Source organism: Heloderma suspectum, chromosome 2 (assembly GCF_057233095.1).
Source record: "Heloderma suspectum isolate Gila_16-S chromosome 2, 16-S_ref, whole genome shotgun sequence".
NCBI lineage: Eukaryota > Metazoa > Chordata > Lepidosauria > Squamata > Helodermatidae > Heloderma > Heloderma suspectum.
This window is the reverse complement of record NC_139459.1, coordinates 377,526,595-377,547,504: the sequence shown is the minus strand read 5'-3', so window position 1 is coordinate 377,547,504 and position 20,910 is coordinate 377,526,595. Positions and strand designations below refer to the sequence as shown.

Sequence of the window (20,910 nt, the reverse complement as noted above, 5' to 3'; positions counted from 1 at the left end):
CAACCCTTTCTCCCAGCACTGCTGGAGCAGAGGAACAGTCAACCCAAGACATTTTGCTGCCTGAGGCAGAGAAGCAAATGCTTCACCCCCGGGGTCAACAAGGTGGCTTAGCACACACGGCAGGTCAAGTTACTTCCTATCAACATGAATAATGATCAGTGATTTTTAAACCTGCCCGTTTAAGACCAGAGCTGAGGCTATCTCATGTTGGCACTTGACACAAGGCCCCAAAAGCCAGGAGACTGGAAGGTAAGGCTGATGCTTTAACTTTCTGCCCTGGGCCAGTACTAATGTTGTGAAATGTCACAAGTTGTACTTGTTTTCAACGTACCCTGTGTGCACTCACAAGGATGCCCATGTTGTCCTGGGCTACATCTACACTGGTGCTATTTATCAGCATTGAAGGGCACTGATAACATTACGCACTCCGTATACCGCTTTTCTAGCGTCATTTCTTGCTTCTTATTCCATATTATCCAAAATACTGCAACGGATGTCACTGTGTGTGCCATGAGGTATAAATGCGCAAGAGGGATATAGCATCACCATGATGGGATCGTTTCAATTTGTTAAGGAAATATCCAAGGCAGGTGAGGTTGAATAGTCAGGAATGTATTGAAGCACAACACAGCTGTGGCAAAGTCAGTCGAAACTGAGTCTCCCCAAATACAAGAAACGGTATATTTATACATGCTGAAAGTTGTATACACTACGCATGCTCAGGAACTAATTTTTACTTAGTAACAGTCTTATCAGCACAGCTGCATTATTATCTACTATTTCTAATTTTCTAAGCTAGCCTTGAAGTAAGGAATTTCCTGCCTACAATGAGCAAGTTACAATTACCTTGTCATGGTCAGACACGTACACATTCTCTCAGTCCCTTCAGGCACCTTGCCTGACCCAAACTACCTACAAGGCCTAGCCAGGCCTCCCTTCATAAATATGACACAAGCTGTAGATCTGGCCCTGGTCCTGCATTGCCTTACAAAACATCTGAGCCATACTATTTTGTCGAGGAAACTTCCTGTGACTTGCCCCATGTGTGCTTGTTGCTTGTAAGCCAGCACAATTTGTAACATTCCTTATCATCATGACCGTGCGGCACATCTCGTAAGATGTCTGGCCCACCTGTCAACTTCTGTTTGGGGCAGGGTGGTTGCATGATGAAAGACTTGCCTGGAATCACACTTGGGTTGGCATGTGGCAGGTGCCATCTTTCGGTCAAGAGGAAAAGCCATCTGCTGGCGGAGCCACGTTCAAGTGGCCCCAGGCATCTGCAGGTGGGAGGGGGAGGGAGAGACAGGGGGAGCGCTCATCCCTTCCCCCTCTCAGAGCACGTGGGAGCAGGGAGCAGAGCTGGGGGCCAGCCAGTGGAAGTAAGCCCTATTGAGTACAATGAGACTTACTCCCAGGTAAGTGTGTATACCAGGCAAATAGAACTTCAGGCCGGGGATCCAAATATGGCCTGACTGGGATCCCACTGAGCCCTCTGGAGTTGCCCAAATGCAGTGGAGGCTGGTGGCTCCGATTTCGGTGGGGCTGGGAATCCACTCTGGGTTTCAGTCAGAACCAGCCAGAACTCTGAAGGAGCTATCCAAGGTGCTGGACCTATTGGGGGATAGGGTTCAGCACCTTGGACAGCTCCTTTAGTGTTCTGCCTGGTTCTAACTGAAACCCAGAAGCCCCACTGCCCAGATTGCCCCTCCTCAAAGCCATGCCCCGTTTTCCTCAACTACTGATTGTTTGGTGGTTTCCTGAGTTTTGTGGAGATTTTCCTCATTTTAAAAGGTTGAATTTGGGGTATTTGGGTCATGCCCCTCTTGCCTTTGTCCCTGCCCCCTTTTGCCTTCGGCCCCACCCAGCAATGGAATAGCCCCTCCCCCGGGTTTCTCTGAAATGGAATGTGGCTGAAAGAAGATTGCAGCCTTAAAAGGCTCAGCCACCCACATGCAAGACAGCACACACTTTCCTGGAATCAATCCCCGCCTTGTGGAAAGGACCCAGTGGGACTCTACATCCTTTGAGGGGAGCACTTCTGATGCACAACTGCATGGCAGTGAAACCGTTTTCGTGCATATGGTTTTGCTGCTCCACAGTGGCAGGGAAGGAGGCAAAGGAAGGACCATCAGAGGGCCGATGCAATTAAACAGACAACTTTCTCCTACCATATTAAACCAGGAGGGCCAGACAATGGCTTCTGGATCAATGGTGAACTGCAGGCCTGAGGATGCCTGTCTCTCCATTCTCCCAATTTTCACTTTACCATGTGAGTCGTTGGGAAATTGCACCCAGTTCACAATATCAAAGTTGGCTGCCAGCTCGCCATTCTCATCCACATTCAGGCCACTCATGGAAGCGTTCAAAAACTGGATGTCTCTTAAGAAAGAGTGAAACTAGAATGACAGAGAAAACACAGGCGCAATCATGTCCTACCATGAGAAAAGTGAGGTGGGTCACTTGACAGGACCAATTTTGTACACTGTTTACCGACACCACACTGTCAACTACTTAAATAAAAAGGGGGTGGGCAACTTGATGCCCCCTAGGTGTTTTAGACTACATCTTCATAAGCCTCAGCCAAAATGGCCAATAGTCTGTTACTTGTGCCTGCAACAAAAAGTTGCAGTGTGGTGTTCACAGTTCTGGTCAATCAGACATGCCCTGCTCCGGAAGAGGCAATTCCATTTCCCCTCCCACCCAGTTTTCTCTGCCCTCCCCGAACAGTCAGATTGTATTCTGTGGCCACTGAGGGCCTATCCTGCTACTGCCCCCAAATGGTCAGGGCACACAATGTACGCCCATCTCTGTAGCAAGTGTGCTGTTTCTTGTTGTAAAATCTTTTTTTGGGGGGGAAACTGGTACTCTGACAGATTTTCTCATCACTGCAGCTTCGGCGCGGTTTGGGAATCTGTGTGACCTGAACTGCCCTTGGTGTGGGCTGCTGGAGCAGCACTGATTGGCGGAAGGGAAAGTTGTGTGGTGTGTATGTGTGGGGGGGAACCAGAGGGCTAAACATGTTTATCCAGAAGTAATTTCAATTGCAGAGGGCTACACATGTCTATCCAGAAGTAACTTCAGTTGCCCTTTGCCGAGTCCAGGAGCAGAGGGGTTGGGAGAATTCCTTTGCCTGATGTTTTGAATATTCACTGGCCGCGGGAGTGGGGAGGGGGCAGGCAGCCAGTCCTGTTGCTTTGAAACTGTGCTGTTGCAAACCGCTGGATAAACACGCGCACTCGGAAGCAACCCTCTCCAATTGCACATCACTGAGCAAGCCTCAAGCCTGCCATTTTAAAACTACCCATGCCTACTTGGAAGTAACTCCTCTATTGCACTTCACTGAGCGAGGGGCGGGGGGGGCATGGGGAGTGATGGAGACCAAGCCTCAAGCCTGTCATTTTAAAACTATGCCGTTATGGAAGTGCGAAGGTATGCTCTTACGGAGGTGTGCAAGTATGCAGAGCGTTACTGATTTTAAAAGCTCATGGCCCTAAAATGACCCTTAAACCCTCAGAGAAGGGCTGGACACAGAGGACCTACTTGGAAGTAACTCACCTTCCATTGCACCTCACTGTGTGCGGGGGGCGGGGGGAGAGTTGCAGGGAACAAGCCTCAGCTCATTTGCTGCCCTGCACCTAGGCAGCTGATGACATTCAGTTCTACTAGTGGGTAAGGGGTGTGCGAAACATTTGCCCCATTCCGGCCGGCAGTCCGCGGTGTGGGGGGGAGGCGATCCATCCCTCCCCCTCGGAATCCTCCCTGGAAGGCTCTGCTCCGCGGCAAGGCTGTGGAGCCGCCGGCTGGGGCTGGCCACAGCCAGACTTCCGGCTGCTGTCTGGCTGCGGCGGCAAATGACGGCCGCTACGCCATTTGCGTGCCTGCCTTTTGCCGTGATAAGCTACGTAGATACTTATGTAGCCTATTACTGCAAAGAGCAGGGGCGCAAATGTCGTAGCGGCCGCCATTTATGCCCCTGCCTTTTGCCGTGATAGGCTATGTAGATACTTTAGGGGTGGACGAAAGTCACTTACCTGTCCTCGAAGGACGTTCGCGGTGGGGGGGAGGCGCTTCACTGCTCCCCCCGCGAAGTTCCGGCCGGGGGGGGAGGCTTCAAATAGCGTTGCCCTTATTTTCGCCGTAGTCTACGTAAACATTTACGTAGACTACAGCGACCAAATAAGGAACGGGAATGGCGGCTCCCTATGCGGGCCGCCATTATCCGTACACACTTTTTTTTTTTTAAAGTCACCTGTGATAGGCTACGTGACGATTGACGTAGCCTATCACGGCTGACTTTGCAAATCTAGCCGTGATAGGCTACGTGAATCGTCACGTAGCCTATCAGGGGGCGTTTTTTTTTTTCCTTTTATTGCAATGGCAGCGGCGGCAGCTGGTCGAAAGACCGGCTGCCGCTCCCACCCCACTCGAACACCCGCCGAACCGCCGGCCGGACCCACCGCCGGGAGGGACATTCGACGAAGGTAAGTCCCGTCCCGGGGGGGGTGCGGGGGGCGGGGGGGGGTTCGAAGGATTTCTCCCCGAAACTTGTTCAGGGGGCCGAACACGTTGGCGCTCGGCCCCCTGAAGTTTCGGGGAGAAATTCTCCGCCAACCCTAAGATACTTACGTAGCTTATCACGGCTTGGCAGGGACGCAAATGGTGGCTGGCGTAGCGGCCGCTATATGCGGCCGCAGCCCAGCAGCAAACAGAAGATGACCTGGAGCCGCCGCCGCTGGAGCTGCTGCCGCCGCCGTCACATAGGTCCATTCTGGGGGGAATTTTGGGGGGTGGCGGGGGGTGTAGCCTGTTCTGCCACGGACTCTGGGGGGCCAGATTCTAAAGAATCCGGCCTCACTGGAGTCCGTGGCAGAATTCTCCAACATCCCTACTTGTGGGACTCTGCCCACACAAGCCCAAACTAATGCAGTTTCAGGTCCCGATCCTGATAGATTGGGACCCTAGAGCAGGGGAGGGCAAAACGTAGATGTGGATCCCTTGGTAGATCTCTGGATTATTTGCAGTATTTTGGCAAGGGGATGTGACTCCTAATTATTTAATGGCAGCAACAAAATGACACACGCACCCCAGACACACACAGCCGAAATTATACTGCTGAAATGAAGGAAGCTCGGAGAAACTAATAGTGGATTTTTTGTAGGGATGTGTGAAAGTCACTTACCTTTTCGAAGGGGTGATTTGCGGTGGGGGGGAGGTGCTCCGCATCTCCCCCCGAAATCGTAACCCAGCCGGCTGTGCTCCACGGCAACTCTGCAGAGCCACCGGCTGAGTGCATTCGCAGGCATGTGGAACCTGCGGACAGAAATGGCGGTGGCTACAGTGGCCGCCATTTGCATTCCTGTTTTTTTTGCCGTGATAGGCTATGTAAATATTTACGTAGCCTATCAAGGCAAAAAAACAGGGGCGCAAATGGCGGCAGCTACGGCAGCCGCCATTTGCGTTCCCTTTTTTTGCCATGATAGACTAGGTAAATATTCACATAGCCTATCACGGTCTCCACAGGGACGCAAATGGCATCCCTGTGTTAGCCATGTTAGGCTATGTAAGTATTTACATAGCCTATCACAGCCTAAATGGGGAAGGGAATGGCGGCCGCCGTAGCCGCCGCCATTCGCAAAGCAGCACAAACGGCACCACGCAAGTGCTCCGTTTTGCGCGCATTTCACAGGGTGGTGGGGCAGGGGGGCTTCGTTCCGCCACGGATTTCGGGGGGCCGAATGCACTGGCATTCGGCCTCACTGAGATCCGTGGCAGAATTCTCTGACATCCCTAATTTTTTGGAACTGTGAGCTATATACAGATCTGGTGCTCAAAACAAATTCCTAGGCTCCGAATTCTTGGATTCCAAGTGGATGTCTTTTGCAACAGGCTCGCAAGCCTGAACCCTTGTCTTATAGAGGGGGCAGCTGGGGGCTAGAACAGGGATTAATGGACTCCCACTCAGGGCACCCTGGGGCAGCAACTAATGGATGATGGGGAGGGTCTTCTGAGATGACCCTAGTGGATAAGAATGCTTGTCGTACACACATACTGGATTTGTTGTAGCAATTTGCAAAAAAAATACTTCACAGTATACTGGAAAGACTCCCAGCATCTGGATCCAAGCCACACTGGAGGCATTCAAGATGAAGCTGGACAGCCACCTGTCAGGGATGCTTTGACTTGGACTCCTGCATTGAGCAGGGGATTAGACTCGCTGGTCTTATAGGCCCCTTCCAACCCTACTATTCTATGAGTCTATGCTCTCTGAAATGAAGGACAAGATGGCACTCACCCTCAATTCCATGCACCCTGAATTCCATGGACAGTAGCTAACTGGGTACACAGTTGAATCTTACTTCAACCCGGCAATGGGACAACATCTGCACAACACTTCAGGGCAGCAAGCTAGCAGACGGGGTGCACAGCTCTGCCTTCCAACCCCCTTGCTATTGCTTCCCACCCCCCAGCATTTGCTGCCTGAGGCGTCTGTCTCACTTTCCCAAATGGCAGGGCCGGCCCTGCAAGAGAATATAGCCAGAGTAGAACAGCTTGCAGTGACATTGGCCATGTTGTTGACATGGCGTTTTTGTCATGTGTCTAGGCCTCTTGTGATTTATTTTTCTTTAACCAATAGCCAGTATGGTGGGCGGGGTGGAGAAGCCGGATCAGGACTGTGGCATGGCAGAAAGGGGGCTTTAAGACTTTGCTCCTGCCAGTGTTCTAAGGCAAATCCTCCTCGGTATTTGCAGTGCGTGGAAATCCCTCATCGACACCAATAGGATAGTAGTTCAGCCCCCCTCCTTCTCATCACATCTAGTTTGGCCATGCCTATAGTTTAAACAGAGGCTGTCTGGGAGGGGAAATACCTGCCATGGGTGTAGCCTTTGAAGTCCTGTCCCGGTGCCACCCAGCATTGCCATCTGCCTGGATCTGGGTGAATGTGCAGCATTTAAGGCGTGCGCTACCACCTGAACAGTGTCATAAGTACTGTAGCTGTCCTGGGACAGGATTCTCTCATGCTCATGCTGGAGCACACTGTAAGGTTCCCGTTTCTCTCTGCATCTCGTCCAGCCTCTCACGGAGGATGCGTGCTTCAAATATAAACATTGAAATGCATTCTCCCAAAACCAGTCAAGAAGAGAGGAATATGGTTTGTAATAATTATATGTTGTTCTTCCATCTGACTTCATTAAGGAGAAAGAGCCAAGGATGTGCTTGAACAAATGGAAAGGGTAATTCAAGATCAAGCTGCTGTCCTGAACCGTTGTTGTGATCCAGATTTTCCCCACCACTGGTTTTAGGTTCTCTTCAAGCATCTGCTGTAGCTTGATCGTTGGACCAAAGGCGAAGCCGGAGTCTGCATAGAAAACGAAGACATTGACTTGTCTCCACTTGTTGGGTGGTTCACTTTGGAACAACCTTTTGTATGAAATCTGTTTGGATACGCTTTTTGAGAAGGCAACACAGACACTGTTCCTGGTGAGTAAAGATGTCAAGCTGCTTGCGAACCTTTCTCCGTTTTCACTGTCTGGAGTGAAGAGACCGATCCAGGTCCATCCGAAATGCAGGAGGAGTCGGACAATGCCCAGATACTGGGTTTCTTCTTTTGGGACCATCCGGTAGACAAAAGGGAACTGCGTTTTATCATTAAGAATGGGAGAAAGCAAGCCATAACTCACCTAGTGAGGAAAATAAGAGGTCGGTGATTTGTTTGGGGGACAACGTTCAGGATTTTGTTGATGTGAAATGATGTATTGCTATTTTATTTATAATCATCTAGCTTATTTTGCTGTATTTGGTAATACTGTGTGGAAAACTTCTGCTATAAGGTGGCTTAAAATACCATAAAGAAATGCATAACATGAGCAAAATCCTGTCTTGATGCGGTGTGTATGGTTGGGTGGGAAAAGCCAATACATCCACAAGGGCCTTTTGCGGTGCAGTCATGCTTTCCAGACTCTGCTGAAAGAGGTATATTGCACTCCCTGTCAGTGGTTGCTAAGTCACCCCATCCACCCCACCCACCATCTTGTCTCCGCATCTGACATCAGGGGTGGTGGCCCTGTGCCCCCAACACAGGTTGAGATGTCCTGTTCAGGCAGCAGGACTTTGGCTGTGGTGGAATGTCGCGAACTGGCTTTCTAAAGGTAGATGGTTTTCTCCTGCCTCAATGACCCTCTCTTAAAAGTGTGCAGTCCTTCCCCCCGCAGACACACTTTGCTTCCCTTGCACTCCAATTCCTACCTGCGGGATCTTGTAGATGCCCGACATGGTCGAAATCTGGTTGGAGATTTCAGAGTCAGCTCTTTCAACAACCACCAATGGGTTGTTCTGCCTCCCACAGTTGTAGTTAGGAATACTGTTTTCTCCACCAGCAAGGAGATCAATCATGGCATCGGATGTGATTCTCCCATCAAAATAATTCTCATAGAGGTTGTAGCCCAGCGTGACATTGGGTAAGAGCCCTGGATTCCGGTTGATCTCATGAATGGCAGTCAAGAAAGACAGCACGTGCCAATATCTCATAGATGACCCACTGCCAAAAGAAGAAGAAGTTATGTCATGTTTTTAGCCCAGATTCAATGACAACGAAGTGCCAAATTTTTTATTTTGTCCATCTAAATTGGATAATTCTATCTCAGGTCGGAATTAAGATTGCCGGGAGAATTATCAACAACCTCAGATACGCAGATGATACCACCCTAATGGCAGAAAGCAAATAGGATCTAAAGAGCCTCTAGTTGAGCGTTAAAGAGGAGAGTGCAAAAGCTGGTTTGAAACTCAACATTAAAAAAACTAAGATCATGGCATCTGGCCCCATCACTTCCTGGCATATAGAAGGGGAAGAAATGGAAGCAGTGACAGATTTTATTTTCTTGGGCTCCAAGATCACCACAGACGGTGACTGTAGCCATGAAATTAAAAGACGCTTGCTCCTTGGGAGGAAAGCTATGGCAAACCTAGACAGCATAGTAAGAAGCAGAGACATCACCTTGCCGACAAAGGTCTGTCTAATCAAAGCTATGGTTTTCCCAGTGGTAATGTATGGCTGTGAGAGCTGGACTATAAGGAAGGCTGAGCGCCGAAGAATTGATGCTTTTGAACTGTGGTGCTGGAGAAGATTCTTAAGAGTCCCCTGGACTTCAAGGAGGTCAAATCAGTCAATCCTAAAGGAAATCAACCCTGAGTGCTCATTGGAAGGACAGATACTGAAGCTGAAGCTCAAATATTTTGGCCACCTAATGTGAAGAGAAAACACCCTGGAAAAGACCCTGATGCTGGGAAAGACTGAAGGCAAAAGGAGAAGGGGACAGCAGAGGATGAGATGGCTAGATAGCATCACTGATGCAATGAATATGGACTTGAGCACGCTCCGGGAGAGAGCGCAGGACAGGAATGCCTGGCGTGCTATGGTCCATGGGGTCACGAAGAGTCGGACACGACTGAACGACTGAACAACAACAATCCATCTAAATCCATCTGAATTGTGGTGAACTGCCCAGGGAGCTTTGGCTATTGGGCGGTATGGAAATAAATAAATGCCTCACAATGCTAGATAGATAGATAGATAGATAGTCATACATACATACATGCATACATACATACATATATGGTTTTATACTTAGAACTCTGCTCATGCTAATTCATATCCAAAGTCAGATTTACATAAAATGGGCAGGTGGATATGCATTTGCCATTTGCAAACAAAACCGGGGAGATGTATGCTCTGTTTCTTGAGATTATACCTGTATAGCCCTAAAAAAATAAAAATAATTCTTTTGGGGGGGTTATGAAATGTTGGGAAATTGCTGCAAAGCTTGCAGTAGCTTTGGCTACATTCAAAGAAAAAGCCACTTAGACACATCACGGCCACCTTTCAACCTGGAGAGCTCTGGGCAGTTCGGCCGTTTAGTGACTCAGTGGAGCAAACCACCAGGAAGCCGCGAGGGCTTCTTGTGTCCATTAGGGGCAGAGGAAGCTGGTGGCTCTGATTTCGGTGGGGCTGTGGATCAATTCCAGGTTTCAGTCAGAACCTGCCAGAATGTTAAAGGAACTATCCAATGTGCTGAACCCTATCCCCAAAATAGCTTCAGCTCCTTGGATTGCTCCTTTAGCATTCTGGCTGGTTCCGACTGAAACCCAGAATAGGTTCACAGGCCCACCGAAATTGGAGCCCCCAGCCCCCACTGGCAAGGGTCCATCAAGCTCCCTATTGTCAGCCCTGACTGGCAGCGACCCCCAAGGCTTTTGGGCCGAGTTTCTCCAAGCCCCACCTGGAGATGCTGGAGACTGAGGATTGGACCTAGTGAAATCAGACAAGATGCAGAACAGCAGAGAGGTCTTTGACATCTGGGGCTGTGCTGGAGCCTAGAGCTTAAGTCCCTGTGGACCAAATTGACCCCCCCCCCCACAACACACACACCTCAGGCTGCACTTGCCTAAACATTTGCATCTGTTAGTGGGGGATAGTTGTGCAGTTCCAGTTAAAAAATGTCCTCTCAAACAATAACTTCAACCAGTTGAAAAAGGTGCAGAAAAAGGCAACCCAAATTATCGGAGCATTGGAGCAACTCTGGAATTTTTCTCCCTCCTTCATAGTACTAGAACACAGAGTCCTCCCATGGAGCTGACTGGTGGGAGATTCAGGACAGATGGGGACTAATCGGAGGGCAACTCTGAAGGAAGTGAACAGTAAAAAAAAGGAGGAAAATGACCTATTTAATGCCCCCCTTTCCTCCCTGCCAGGGCAAACACCTCAAGGCCAGGGGTTTGGTGGCTCCTTTGCCTTGGAATCTCCCCCATGTCAGAACCAGGCAGGAAACATTAAGTTCATCAAGATATCGTTACCTACGCATAAAACTTAGAAAGGGGCGGCTCAGAGAAGGCGAAGGGTAGAAAGAAAGCCATTCTTGGCGATATGACTCCGCTGACTAGGTAACTTCCTGGTTTGTAATAATTCAGTGCTTTATTTTGATCCCTGACGAGATTCAACGGGCATTTTGCATTCAGCATCCCACAGACTGCATGTGGCAGCAGCAGCAGCAGCAGCAAAAGAAGGAGCATCATTCTGGCAATGCCTGAGAATGTCACCTCCTTTGCAACTGCTTTCAACGGAGTGCCTGTATTTATACAGACAGAGTCCACCCATGGCTTCAGATCTGAAGGAAATTATAGCAAGTTTCACTCTGGCAGAGCCCACCCACCCCCAATCTGCTGTGAATCTCAGCCAGGGCTCTCAGTGGCACAGGCATCATTTATGTATCAACTCTGCACCTGCTTCTTCAGGTTGCATTCAAGACATCATTACGTCATGCCGCTCTCGACTCTGATGTTTGTGTGATTGGACCCAAAGGCAATTTTGTAGAGTGAGGAAGAGGAACTAGGTGCTAGAGCTTCAACGGGAAGAATTATAAACACTATGATCTGGATAATTATAGAGGGAGGAAACATCACCTTTGCAACATCCTGAATTCCATGTGGTGCCAAGTGCAAATGCATGGCTGGAAGAAAACATGTTTGTGCAAACTCACTAAAACTGACCGATAGTCTGATAAGGACTTGGCAAAAGGGCAGTTGAGCTTGGACTGTCCTTTATTATAGAAACACCATGGACCAAAATACCCTTTTAGGATGTTTATGCCTGCACACACAACATAGATTTGGTACGAGACGGTATGAACACATGGGGCTTCTTCACATGCAGCTTTTATCCTGCTATTGAGATTGCTCACTCACGGAAGTTTGCGGGTCCTTTTCATGATGTTGTCAACCTCCAGGGCACATCCAGAGGTATTTCCTGGTTATTCCATGTTAAATAGATCTGGAAACAATGAAGTATTAAAATACATTGGATGGTTGCGCTATTGAAACAGCCACTAGATGGCGGTGTCTCATTGAGTTCTATGAAACCTTGAAAATTATTACTTCCCCTCTCAACAATCGTGTGGTCGCTGTCTGGGAGCCTGCTGTCAATGCGGAAAGGCTCCACAACGGTAGGAGTGCGGATTTCTTCTTTAACGGAAAGGCAGCCATTAACTTCCTTCTACCAAGTCATAATGTGGAGCCACGTCAAACCAATACTGTGTACTCTGACAGGCATCAGCTCCCCACGTGCTAAATGTTGGGAGGGTCAGAATAGACAGAAGGACATACTTCTTCACACAGCACATATTTCAACTTTAGCAATGGAGGAGTTACTTCTGAGTAGGCATGCAGACATCCTCCCTCCTGCCCCTCTCTTTCCCTCTGGTGGTGGCAGCGCACCTACCACAAGATGTGGTCCCTTTTGTTTGTCTGGAATCTCCCACCATCTGGATTCATTGGATGACCTTGGTTCTAGTATTAAGAGAAAGGGAGAAAACAACAATGCTCCTCCAGAAAAGCCATACGGTGAATGACTAAGCAGCAGCAGTCCTGATGCTGATGATAATAATAATAATAATAATAATAATGGTCCTGGCAGGATTCGGGGTCATTTGGGGGCCATCAGCTCTTAAAATCAATAAATCTCTGCATATCTGAGAATCAGGAAGTAGGGGAGGGGAACAGCATTGCAGGAATGAGTGTAAAACTACAGTGCTGAGTAGAGGGTTTTTTTTGTTGTTTTTTGTTTAACAAAGGGAACCCAAAGCAATCTGCTGACGTTCTCAGAAGTAAGCCACATTGTATATTTTTTAAATTTACTTCTGAGTAGACATGGTTATCCATGACAAGTCACTGAGGCAAAGAAATTAAAAGGGAGAAAGGAGAGAACCAGCCCCATTCATATTTGAGGTGTGCAGATAGGGAGAAGCAGAAGGTTAACTCCTTCTATTCCTTCCCTCTCCTGCTGCTTGAGGATTGCTCTCCTCCCCCAACTTGCTAAATTGTTTATTAATGAGCTCTTATTCATGTTGCTAGCATATAAACCATATTATAGGACAGAAGGCATATCATAGAGTCCCGTAGCACAGCTATAGCATAACTAGGGTAAGATGGCAAAGCCACAGACAGTCACAGAAAGGGGAACTGAGGAAGGTACAAGAACTAGGTGTTTGTTGACTTGTTAGCTAGAAAGTAGTTACAAAGAGGACAAGTAAGGGGTGTTGTGGCCTCGAAGTCTAAAAGCCATACTGGGGCAACGACGGTTACTGAAACTTAGGGACAAAGGATACCGACTTCAGGTATGGGTAAGAACAAAAGGAGAACTATGCGGGATCAGACCAAGGGTCCATGTAGTCCTGCATCCTGCTCACAGAGTGGCCGACCAGCTGCCTGTGGAATCTTTCAAGTAACCTGGTTCCAAACCACTTAGGATTTTATAGGTCAAAAACAGCACTTCCCCACGCCCCCCAAAGCCACTAGAAACCAACAGGCCCTGAATCCATTCCAGAATGTCTGGCTACCCATCGCTGGAAGCTGTGGTCCTGGTCCTGATTCTGGTGGGGTTGAAGAAGGATAAGATGCCATCTTTAGTTTTCAACATGAGATGCTCCTTTGTATTCAAACCAGGCCTCAGTGTGATAATGTAGCATGTGGGAATGAAGATGCAGCCCAGCAGCCCAGCACTGGAGGCCATGATAGAGAAGACCTGCATGGCTACCATGTATTTCCCCTTGGTGCCCAGGCAGGTGGGCACAAAGGACACCCAAACACTGCAAAAGACCAGCATGCTGAAGGTGATGAGCTTGGCTTTGTTGAAGGCTCCATACAGCTTCCTGGCTAGGAAAGCCACGAGGAAACAGATGGCAGCCAAGAAGCCCGTGTAGCCGGGGACAGTATAAAACATGGTGGCAGACTCTTCATTGTGTTGCAGTAGGATCTCTGTAGGCTGGGAGAACATTTCAGAGTCAGGGAAAGATGGAAAGATCCCAAGCCAGTTGGTGCAGATTCCAGCTTGAATCATGGAACAGGAAAATACAATGGCATTGGCCAAACTATTCCGAAGCCATTTCTTCACCCTGTTCCCTGGCTTTGTGGTCAGGAAGGCCAGCACCACAGTGATCGTTCTGGCCAACTCTGAAGAGACGGCAACTGAGAAGATGAGGCTGAAGGCTGTTTGTCGGAGAAGGCAGGTTGCTCTCCTTGGCCGGCCAATGAGGAGGAAGGAGGTCAAGAAGGAAAGCAGGAGGGAGACAAGGAGAATGTAGGAGACGTCCCAGTTGTTGGCTTGAGATTGGAGTTTCTAGGTACTTAATGAAGATGGCTAACACAAATCCCGTGGTTAAGGACAAGAACAGGGCAAAGGAAGCCAGGAAGATCCCCAAAGGTTCTCCATAGGACAGGAATTTTATAGCCTTGGGTACACAATAATCTCTGGCCTCATTTGGAGGCTGATCCTCTGGACCCTTGCTGCAATGGCCTGCATCTGAGGAGGAGGAGAGCAGCTTCAGCATGGCTCCCATCTCTCTTACATCTGCAATCATCTGTGTTCTTTTATTTATTTATAAATACCTATAGAAGCAGAAGAAGATAATAGAATAGGAAGGACAAGAGACCTCTTCCAGAAAATTAGAAACATCGGAGGTAAATTCCAGGCAAAAATGGGTATGATCAAAAACAAAGATGGCAAGGACCTAACAGAAGCAGAAGAGATCAAGAAAAGGTGGCAAGAATATACGGAAGATCTGTACAGGAAGGATAATAATATCGGGGATAGATTTGACGGTGTGGTCAGTGAGCTAGAGCCAGACATCCTGAAGAGTGAGGTTGAATGGGCCTTAAGAAGCATTGCTAATAATAAGGCAGCAGGAGATGATGGGATCCCAGCTGAACTGTTTAAAATCTTGCAAGATGATGCTGTCAAGGTGATGCATGCCATATGCCAGCAAATTTGGAAAACACAAGAATGGCCACCAGATTGGAAAAAATCAACTTATATCCCCATACCAAAAAAGGGAAGCATCAAAGAATGTTCAAACTATTAAACAGTGGCACTTGTTTCACATGCCAGTAAGGTAATGCTCAAGATCTTGCAAGGTAGACTCATGGAACGAGAATTGCCAGATGTACAAGCTGGGTTTAGAAAAGGCAGAGGAACTAGAGACCAAATTGCCAATATCTGCTGGATAATGGAGAAAGCCAGGAAGTTTCAGAAAAACATCTATTTCTGTTTTATTGACTATTCTAAAGCCTTTGACTGTGTGGATCATAACAAATTGTGGCAAGTTCTTGGTGGCATGGGGATACCAAGTCATCTTGTCTGCCTCCTGAGGAATCTGTATAACGACCAAATAGCAACGGTAAGAACAGACCACGGAACAACGGACTGGTTTAAGATTGGGAAAGGAGTACGGCAGGGTTGTATACTCTCCCCCTACCTATTCAACCTGTACGCAGAACACATCATGCGACGTGCTGGGCTTGATGAAGCCGAGGCTGGAGTTAAAATCGCTGGAAGAAACATTAACCATCTCAGATATGCAGATGATACCACTTTGATGGCTGAAAGCGAGGAGGAGCTGAGGAACCTTCTGACGAAGGTGAAAGAAGAAAGTGCAAAAGCTGGGTTGCAGTTAAACCTCAAAAAAACCAAGATTATGGCAACCAGCTTGATTGATAACTGGCAAATAGAGGGAGAAAACGTGGAGGCAGTGACAGACTTTGTCTTTCTAGGTGCAAAGATTACTGCAGACGCTGACTGCAGCCAGGAAATCAGAAGACGTTTACTTCTTGGGAGGACAGCAATGACAAATCTTGATAAAATAGTGAAGAGCAGAGACATCACACTGACAACAAAGGTCCGCATAGTGGAAGCAATGGTATTCCCCGTAGTAACCTATGGCTGCGAGAGCTGGACCATAAGGAAGGCTGAGCGAAAGAAGATAGATGCTTTTGAACTGTGGTGCTGGAGGAAAATTCTGAGAGTGCCTTGGACTGCAAGAAGATCAAACCAGTCCATACTCCAGGAAATAAAGCCAGACTGCTCACTTGAGGGAATGATATTAAAGGCAAAACTGAAGTACTTTGGCCACATAATGAGAAGACAGGATACCCTGGAGAAGATGCTGATGCTAGGGAAAGTGGAAGGCAAAAGGAAGAGGGGCCGACCAAGGGAAAGATGGATGGATGATATTCTGGAGGTGACGGACTCGACCTTGGGGGAGCTGCGGGTGGTGACAGCGGACAGGAAGCTCTGGCGTGGGCTGGTCCATGAAGTCACGAAGAGTCGGAAGCGACTGACCGAATAAACAACAACAATAGACCCCCTTTCTGCCTGAAAGGCCCCCAAGTTGGCTATCACATAATACTGTAAGTAAAAAATAAAAACTCAACAAAGCAGCAGCAGCAACAGCAAAAAACAAACCGAACTGGTATGATACAATCCTCTCCCCACTTAAAGCAGATGACAGGGATCTTTATTTCTCTATAGTACAAACTCAGGAAATGTCTAGTCTTATCCAGCAGGCCTTTCCTAGAATCATAGAATCATAGAATAGTAGGGTTGGAAGGGACCTACAAGGCCATCGAGTCCAACTCCCTGCTCAATGCAGGAATCCAAGTCAGAGCATCCCTGACAGATGGCTGTCCAGCCTCGTCTTGAATGCCTCCAGTGTGGGAGAGCCCACCACCTCCCGAGGTAATCGGTTCCATTGTCGTATTGCTCTAACAGTCAGGAAGTTTTTCCTGATGTTCAGCCGGAAACTGGCTTCCTGTCACTTGAGCCCATAATTCCGTGTCCTGCACTCTGGGATGATAGAGAAGAGTTCCTGCCCTTACTCTCTGTGACAACCTTTCAAGTCCTTGAAGAGCGCTATCATCTCCCCCCTCAGTCTTCTCTTCTCAAGGCTAAACATGCCCAGTTCTTTCAGTCTCTCTTCATAGGGTTGTGTTTGCAGTCCCCTGATTATCTTTGTTGCCCTCCTCTGAACCCTCTCCAGTTTGTCTGTATTCTTCTTAAAGTGCTGTGCCCAGAACTGGCCACAGTACTCCAGATGAGGCCTTTTCTCATGTTATTATGTTTATGTTCTCACAATACCTGGGGGAAGGGAAAGAAAGCATTTTCCCGAACAACAGTATATTGTTGTGAATGATACCTGTTACCTGGCACAGTTTTTTTTAGGCTGGCTTAGTTTTGAATGAGCTGTTAGCTATCAACAAATAAAACATGGCTTTTTGACAAAGCAAAATGGAAAAATGTAGTGCATAGTGAAGGAGAATGGAGGTAAATAAAACTGTACATACACGCATACATTGTTTACTCTGCAGTTTTAAAGTTCTACAGGAGTTTCCCATCTTGTTCTCTGTGGTTTTACCCTGGGGTTTAGACCTGTCTGGGGCATGAACCATATTGAACAAAGATTTTTCTCTTCACATGCTCTTTTCCCCAGGTCAAGCTGAACTAATAAACTGCCTGCCAGGAATAGGCCAGGGGCAAGCTTTGCTTCAGAAAGCAGCCATTTCAGCTAGGCCTTTCTGGCATTCCTGGTATGACTGTCGCCCTAAATATGTTTTTTCACATTGCTTTTTAAATTTCTTACTCTTACACCTTTTGGTTTATTGGCCTTCTGAAAGTGAAGAACACCCCTATGATATATATTGTTCTTAGAGAAATGTCACCATTTTGTAAAGTAACAACAGGAAACCAACATGCAGGAAGAGAGAATGCCTCCCCCCACTCCTGGCTGAGCAGTTCAAAACAAATTGCTTTATGTGTTTAAATTTCTATTTCCATATTTTGAAAATATATATGTTGTACATATATAATTCCCCTCCTCCACATCCAGAAAAAATATTGTGAACCCCCATGGATGTAGCAATGAACTCTCTTTGGGGTTTTGGCTACGGGGGGCTGTCAAGAGCATCCACCTATACACCTATATATAACACCTGTAACAGCATCAGCTGACTTTGCAACCTTCCCCAACATGTTGTCTTCCAGGTATGCTGGACATCATCTCCCATCAGCCTCAGCTAGCATGGCCAATGGTCAGGAATGCTGGGAGTTGTTGTCCAGATCATCTGGAGGGCACCAGGTTGGGGAAGGCTGGCATAAAGCCATGCAGCTTTGTCCTTAGAAAATAAACTATAAGATGCTGAAGGAGATAGAAATACAGAAGCTAAGAAAGGATCCTCATTTTCAAAACATAGTCTTGATGGCTATGTGCTACCTCTAGTACCAGAGGCAGTGAGCCTATGTACACTAGTTGCTGGGGAAGATGGGTGGGAGGGTGCTGTTACGCTTATACCCTGCTTGTGGGTTCCTGGTCGACGGCTGGTTGGCCACTGTGTGAACAGAATGGTGGACCAGATGGACCCTTGGTCTGATCCAGCAAGGCTGTTTTTATGTTCTTAAGTGAGACTTTGCCCTCTTCCCCAAGGAAGCAGCATCTTTTCCTCTGGAGTGACATACTTTCCCGAGTGGAGATGATCCCTTCTGCACATGGACTGCAAACATAGCAGCAAAACGGCTTTCCTTCTTTAACTACTTTGGCGTATCCAGGGCGGTTTTGGAGCCAACTGATCGTATGGTTGTTTCTGGCTTTGGTGCAGATTTTCCACATTCTAAAAGGATGAAAGGCCTCTTCTGAGGCTTAGCTAGAGGCATTAAGGACCCAACAGGATCTCTAGTGCCTGTGACTCACATCCTCTGAGGGGAGTACAGTTCATGCACAACTACACGGCAGTGGAACCCCTTCGCGGCGTATGATTTTGCTGCTCTATAATGGCAAGGCGGGGGTGTTAGAAAGCACCCTTGGATTCTGATTGGCTGAAGGGTCTACCTAGGTGGAAAAGAACGGTTAGGAAATGACGGTTGATGGTTAGAGTGATCAGTTACAGTCAGGGCCAGAAATACTGGAACAAGGATAACTGTTTTGGCAGTTGGCCTCTGTACACCACCACATTGAAGTTGAAAGGAAACACATCCAGATGGGAGCGAAGTCAGGACTTTCAGCTGTAATTCAAGGGGCTTGACAAAAGTGGGGCACTAATCATTCAGGAAGTACAGCCAGTGGCATAGACACACACCCATCGTTGGTGGCTCATAAGTAATGGAACAAAACAACATCATTTCAAATTTAATGATCGCCTTTAATACCTGGATGAAAATCCTTTGCAGTCAATGACTGCCTGAAGTCTGGAACCCATGGACGTGACCCAATGTGGAGTTTCCTCCCTCAAGATGCTTTGCCAGGCCTTTACTGCAGCTGCCTTCAGCTGCTGCTTGTTTGTGGGTCTTTCTGCCTTCAGTCTTGTCTTCAGTAAGTGAAAAGCATGCTCTATTGGATTGAGATCAGGTGAGGGACTTGGCCATTGAAGAACATCCCACTTCTTTGCCTGGAGAAACTCTTGGGTAGCTTTTGCTGTATGTTTTGGGTCATTATCCATCTGCAATATGAAGTGGCATCCTATCAGTTTGGCAGCATTTGGCTGAATCTGAGCAGAAAGTATAGCCCTATAGCCTCCACCATGTTTGACAGATTATGTGGTATGCTTCGGATCATGAGCTGTTCCTTTCCTTCTCCATACTTTCCCCATCATTCTGGTACAAGTTAATCTTGGTTTCATCAGTCCAAAGAATCTTATTCCAGAACTGGGCAGGCTTTTTTAGGTGTTTGCTGGCAAAGGCTAATCTGGCCTGTCTGTTCTTGAGCGTTACCAGTTGTTTGCACCTTGTTGTGAAGCCTCTGTATTCACATTCATAAAGCTGTCTCTTGACTGTAGATGTTGACAATGACATGCCTCCCTCCGCAGGAGCGTCCTTGACCTGGCTAGATGTTGTGAAAGGGTTCCTCTTCACCATGAACAGAACTCTGCGGTCATCCACTTTAGTTGTCTTCCGTGGTCTTCCAGGCCTTTTGCTGTTGCTGAGCTTGCCAGTTAATTCTTTCTTTTTCAGGATGTTCCAAACTGTTGTGTTGGCCACTCCCACTGTTTTTGCTATCTCTCTGATGGTGTTACAAAAATTGTGTTCTTTCCCTGGTAGACTTTCCAATTTGTTTACCAAGAACGAGAGGAGGCAGAGATCTGGTCCAACACGATTTTATTCTGCAGAATAAGGCAATCTTTGGGGCTAACGCTCCAACAAAGATCACAATCAAGTAATGTGATCCAGAGGCTTATATACACAAAGTCTCTGGGGGCTGTCTTACGCCTGCTCTCTACTAACTTTTTTGTCTAGCTGGCACAAACAACGGCCCTCACACTCAAGCATGCGTAAAGAGACAGCAGCAGAGATAGTTGTGTACTCTAACGTAAATACATTCTTGGCATTCCTGAGTCTCTGATAAGGCACTGTGTCTTTGTTTAGCATGGCAGTTTTACACAGAAGTAGAATAGACATAGCCTAGCTTATAAAATTATGGGATAACAGACATATTACAACTGAAATTTCTATAACAATGGGTTTATGTTGTTTCCTCAGCGTAATGATGGCCTCCTTCACTTGCATGGACACCTCTGTGGACCTCATGTTGGGAGTTCCAGTGAACAGCTACCAAATGCAAATGTAACACAGAACCACCTCCAGGCCTTTTCTCTGCTTGATTGTTCATGGGGTACCCAGGAAACAGGCCACACCTGGCCAAGCAGCTGCTTGTCAACCATTAGTTCCATTATTTATGAGCCACCAACGATGGGTGTGTGTGTGTATGCCACTGGCTGTCCTTCCTGAATGGTTAATGCCCCACTTTTGTCAAACCCCTTCAATTACAGCTGAAAGTCCTGACTTCGCTCCCATCTGGGTGTGTTTCCTTTCAACTTCAATGTGGTGGTGTACAGAGGCCAACTGCCAAAACAGTTATCCTTGTTCCAATATTTCTGGCCCTGACTGTAGTCAGTTGGTGGTGGGCGTGTTACAAGGCACCCACCAATTCTGCTGTTTTGTGAAGAAGAGGATTGTTTCTGGATGGAGACTGGGGGGTTTTTGGTCTTGGTGGAGGGCAAAATAACAGTTCCATTGGATAATTCATGCCCTGCACACGCGCGCGC

The 20,910-nt window shown here is 47.6% G+C and overlaps 1 protein-coding gene across 1 annotated transcript; it reads right to left on the bottom strand.

The window, feature by feature from the left end:
- Nucleotides 1-1,224: 1,224 nt before the first annotated feature.
- Nucleotides 1,225-14,375, bottom strand: LOC146356292 (vomeronasal type-2 receptor 26-like). Its single transcript, XM_084830049.1, has 5 exons — nucleotides 14,173-14,375; nucleotides 8,245-8,536; nucleotides 6,966-7,679; nucleotides 2,267-2,396; nucleotides 1,225-1,277 (listed from the first exon to the last, which is right to left on the bottom strand). Exons 1-5 carry the CDS (start codon nucleotides 14,373-14,375, stop codon nucleotides 1,225-1,227), a joined length of 1,392 nt encoding a protein of 463 aa, XP_084686175.1.
- Between the last annotated feature and the right edge of the window lie 6,535 nt (nucleotides 14,376-20,910).

Bases quoted from the DNA above. Each gene is read 5' to 3' on its own strand.
- LOC146356292 (XM_084830049.1), bottom strand. From the start codon at position 14,375: ATGCTGAAGCTGCTCTCCTCCTCCTCAGATGCAGGCCATTGCAGCAAG. The intron at 8,537-14,172 runs GTACCTAGAAAC...TTCTTTTGGCAG, and splicing joins GTGTTAGCCATCTTCATTAA to TGGGTCATCTATGAGATATT. The intron at 7,680-8,244 runs GTAGGAATTGGA...TTTCCTCACTAG, and splicing joins GCATCTACAAGATCCCGCAG to GTGAGTTATGGCTTGCTTTC.